The 4,208-nt window shown below is 38.1% G+C and overlaps 1 protein-coding gene across 1 annotated transcript; it reads right to left on the bottom strand.

The window, feature by feature from the left end:
• Positions 1-1,048: 1,048 nt before the first annotated feature.
• Positions 1,049-3,080, bottom strand: LOC149244756 (bifunctional pinoresinol-lariciresinol reductase 2-like). The gene is made up of 5 exons (XM_089368066.1): positions 2,706-3,080; positions 2,478-2,624; positions 1,841-2,081; positions 1,519-1,722; positions 1,049-1,432 (listed from the first exon to the last, which is right to left on the bottom strand). The coding sequence occupies exons 1-5, from the start codon at positions 2,883-2,885 to the stop codon at positions 1,269-1,271; spliced, it is 936 nt and encodes a 311-aa protein (XP_089224192.1). The 5' UTR covers positions 2,886-3,080; the 3' UTR covers positions 1,049-1,268.
• Positions 3,081-4,208: the final 1,128 nt, after the last annotated feature.

The following is a 4,208-nucleotide window of genomic DNA, read 5'->3' as shown; positions in this document are numbered from 1 at the left end:
CTGATTCTGTGTAATCTGAACATATTTCCACTTGTATGATAATACAAAGATTGGGGTTTTTATCTGAGGCTTTCCACAGAGTATTCTTTTGTGTTCATGTGTGATTGCTTTTTCATTCTCAGCTATATGTGTTCTATTTGATCTTGCTCAAATTCGATTAAGCTTCTGCGAGTTTGTTGTAGAAGTAGATCTTGTATTTTGCTTTAGTATATTGCATAATTTGTTGATGTACGGTGGGAAATTCTACAAGGAGTGGATCCCCTTAACGACAAAATGAGCAAACATGTGTATTTGGGTATGCAGACCAAGTCCACCACCGCTTTCCCAGTCTTGGAAATCCCCTACCGTTGTTGCAGATTTAGAGAGTGTTCCATAATCATAGATCCATAACAATGGTAACCCATCACCAAGCAATGGTCACCTCCAAACAAAGCCATCCAAAAACATGGGATCCATAGTCGTTCTACACTAGGCGGATGACAGATTTGTGATCAAACTCCATTTATTCCACCTTCCCTCCGCATCCGGCCACATCACAACGAACCTTCGACTATTGCCTTGAGAAAAACATAGCTCCACACCTTCAATTCCAAGCCATCCAACATAACATGCAATCCAAATCGATGGCAGCACATGGAAAAAATATTACGAGAATCGAAACCCTAGCGCTCCTTGTGGAATCCATTTGCTCCTCACTATGAAAACACCAAAAAAATCAAAATTATTATTATTATTAATGTATTAAAGGAGAAAGATCTCCTAGTGGGAGGATTTAGTGGTTGGCACAATGAGATTTATCCCCTCCACCTGGTTTTAAAAATTTGATCTTAGGCCTAGCCTAAATTACTCCAACAAATTACCCGTTCACCGTAGCAAAAATAAAATAAAATAAAATAAATAAAATAAATAGATAAAGTTTATCTTAAAAAAATGAATCTTGTAATATCATTTCCTTCGTGTTCATGTTAAATCAATACTTTTCCATGTAAACACGCTTAAATATATTCCTAAATACAAATATAGATTAAAAAATGCATATATAAATATATATTCAGTATTGAATATTACACACATCTTAAAACCCGGAATCCTAAATTTCGGCCATAGTATTCCTGCAGCAAATTCCAGCCGAAGTTCCTTGAATTTCACGGAAAGGAAGTAACATTTGCTATCAAATATGTAAATAAAGAAGAATTTATATCCATTATTCCAATTTGATAGAAGTCTGATTTGTGATCCTGTTTCCTTAATAAACCTTCATCAAGCTTTTATAGGTACCGCTTCAAATACGAATCCATGGTGGTGTATTTCACTTCTGGGTACAGCTCTGTTGCTTCTCTAGCCTCTGGCCCAATCTCAAAGTTATAGAGATCTCCTCTGTAAAACATGTGATAGAAGTGGGACATTCCAATCTGATGTTCGCGGGGTTTATCTGCTTACAAATCCCTCTTATCATATCAGTTAATGAATAATCTGAACATGTTAAGACCAATAATATATAGATAAATGTGTTTATACCTTCCATGCCTGCAAGAAAATCCTCTGCAGAGATGTATGTTTTCTTCAAAGTATTCCCTGAGAGTTGTTCCCACTTTTCCACAAGCTCCTTCTGAGAAAGTATATTTTGGGGTGGCCTGATATATACAGTCTTGTTCACAGTGCGTGGGTCATCTATCATTTTCAGTGTGTACATTCCAGTATCATCTTCCTCCACCCAAACAGCTGAAGAAGAAAACAATATTCTGACATAAATAACCAGATGTTGCATAAACCACAACAAAGTTTGAAAATCTTGAAGTAATACTTAGATGGAAACACCTGAGATGTTGTAATTACAGACCTTTAATGTTACCATCTCCATACATAACTACACTGTCATGAGGAGGCATAAGGCGGCCAAGCTGAGCCAAACCTTCTGCTACATACCCAGCAAATATGTTTGAAGAGACATATGTGTAAGGAATCCCTGCTGCTTCAATGGCCCGCCGAACCTTCCTCTTATCAATAAACACAACGTTACCCGGCTCCACAGCGTTGTCCATGCGGTCTGGGTCCATTCCAAATTCAGAAGGGAAAAACCTCTGCAATATGTTTTTATGAAAGGCAGAAAATTTTCACAATGCAATTGCACCTGGAGAAGCCCCAACTGTTGATGATGATTAATTTCTAGTTTAAATCTCTTTAACATTTTATTCGGGTGCTGGAAAAGAATTAATAGAAGCTTAGGGATAAGAAGGGATAACAAGGCTAGAAAAGAATTAATAGAAGTTTAAGGATAAGAAGGGATACTTGTAGTGTGCAAAATATTTTGAAAATTATATGAAATTTGTACCTAAGATAGACAATTTAAGAGAGCATTTTTTTTTATTGATATAATTAAAACTACCAAAAACATGTTTTCTTCATCTGAACTCGTATAATTTGCAAACTCAAACACAGTTACAGAAATTATCCGACAATACCAGATATCTACTGACCTTAATGTTCCCAGCCTCTTTAATGGCTTCCACAAGTTTAAGCTGTTGAAGTATTTGCTGGTTGAAGTGGTTTCCAGCCATTGCACTTATCACAACATCAACCTGCTTCAATGCGGCCACAAGGCTTTGGGGATCCTCAAATGAACCCTGCACAGAAACCTACATCAGACTGCAATTTTTTTTCCTCCTGAGTGTATGTAACCATTATATAGATTGCAGAGCTTATACCTCCAAAAGCTTGGCACCTGCCTCTTTGAAGGAGAGCAACATATTCACCTTCTCAATGTCAAACCCCACCTCTGGTCTGCACAGAACGAAAGTTGGGTGGCCTAACGCTAAGCTGGCTTTTACAAACCTTCTACCTATGTATCCAGTGCCACCCACTATTAGAACTCTGCTCCTAGCCATCTCCTAATCTCTGGAACGACTATTCTGTCTCTGGAACTACTACTCTGTGTTGCCAGGGAGGTAAAAAGGGATACAAATGGAAGTCTGCCTCTTTGTTGGGCAGTATTCCATCGGTTAGATGTTTTGAAGGGTTGTTTTTTTTTGGGCCCAGAAGTCGCTTAGAATTTGGTTGGAAGCACAAGTATGAGTTAGTAAACACTCGAATCTAAGCATTCCAAAAGTTTTTCATAGAATTGAATTTTTTATTTTTTAGCCAAGTTGCAGTCGTAAACTCCAAAAACTTCTAATATATAGACAACGGCTTTCCTGGCGTTATTTGGAAGAATTTGAGGAAGACAATGACAAACTTGACAGCCAACTACTTCAGAAGGTAAAGACAGAAGTTAAGAAAGGAGGGCAGTGACAGAAAGAAGGTAAAGTCGGAAGTGAAGGATAAAGACAATGACAGAGAAGACAGGCAGGAAGGCAAAAGATAAAGACTTGGCGGTAAAGATGATTCAAACACAATCGTGCGGATTTTGAGCGTTGCTCCAGCGTTTTTACCATGGATTTAATTCACTTATTGCAATGAATCTAGTATCTGAAACTTTGTAATGGTGAATACTTTTCAAACTAAGAAAATAATTCGATGCCTAGATTTCCCTCTTATTGGCCCCTAGCTCCAAGTGTTGAGCACCTAATCTTTCGTGACTTGGGGCAAGGACCACAATCTTAAGTCACCTTTCTAATGTATCAACAATTCAAATATTTTTTAAACGACCAAACTATGTACATGGACGAATCATTGAATGCATGAATATTGTTTTCTCTACACGAAACCTCGACCCAAATGGAACCTTGAACGATCTTCTTTGCCTAACTTGAATCTAATATCCAGTTCATTTTCCGACGATCACACTTGCTTCACAGTTGGGTGGTCATATCCTTAGATGAATTTGTTTCCTCCACAAGGAGCCTCGCCGCCAAAACCTTGACTTCACTGCCTTTGTTTGAATTCAGATCTTGGTCATTTTCTCATGACCATGCTTTGGTTCTCTTCTAGATCATTGAATGATTGGATGACTTTATCTACTCTCACAAGGCCAGATAGCCCAGTGAGGGCCACACTCAAGTTGGTGTACTAATTTTGGCGCAATTCCCTTCTTCATCGAATATTTTGGAAAAACCAAAATACAATGAAAACCTTCACCAAAATGTTACCCCGTCTCAAATCACGAGACTTTAGAGACTGTCCCATCAATACTTTGTGGACAAATCAAGATCTGTTCTTTGGTCCTCTTGCCAAGTCATCTTTGCCCCATCACTACCATGTCATCTTCCAAA

The sequence above is a fragment of the Pinus tabuliformis genome, chromosome 8, assembly GCF_031772625.1.
Source record: "Pinus tabuliformis cultivar Carrire ecotype Pingquan chromosome 8, CPIR1, whole genome shotgun sequence".
Lineage (NCBI taxonomy): Eukaryota > Viridiplantae > Streptophyta > Pinopsida > Pinales > Pinaceae > Pinus > Pinus tabuliformis.
Note: the sequence above shows the minus strand (reverse complement) of the source record. Positions and strands in the feature narration are given on the sequence as shown.

What these genes read in the sequence shown, in the direction of transcription:
- LOC149244756 (XM_089368066.1), bottom strand. Translation starts at nt 2,885, where the DNA reads ATGGCTAGGAGCAGAGTTCTAATAGTGGGTGGCACTGGATACATAGGT. An exon ending in CAGGTGCCAAGCTTTTGGAG is followed by an intron (nt 2,625 to 2,705) that starts GTATAAGCTCTG and finishes GTTTCTGTGCAG; the next exon opens with GGTTCATTTGAGGATCCCCA. An exon ending in TTTTCTTGCAGGCATGGAAG is followed by an intron (nt 1,433 to 1,518) that starts GTATAAACACAT and finishes ATTTGTAAGCAG; the next exon opens with ATAAACCCCGCGAACATCAG.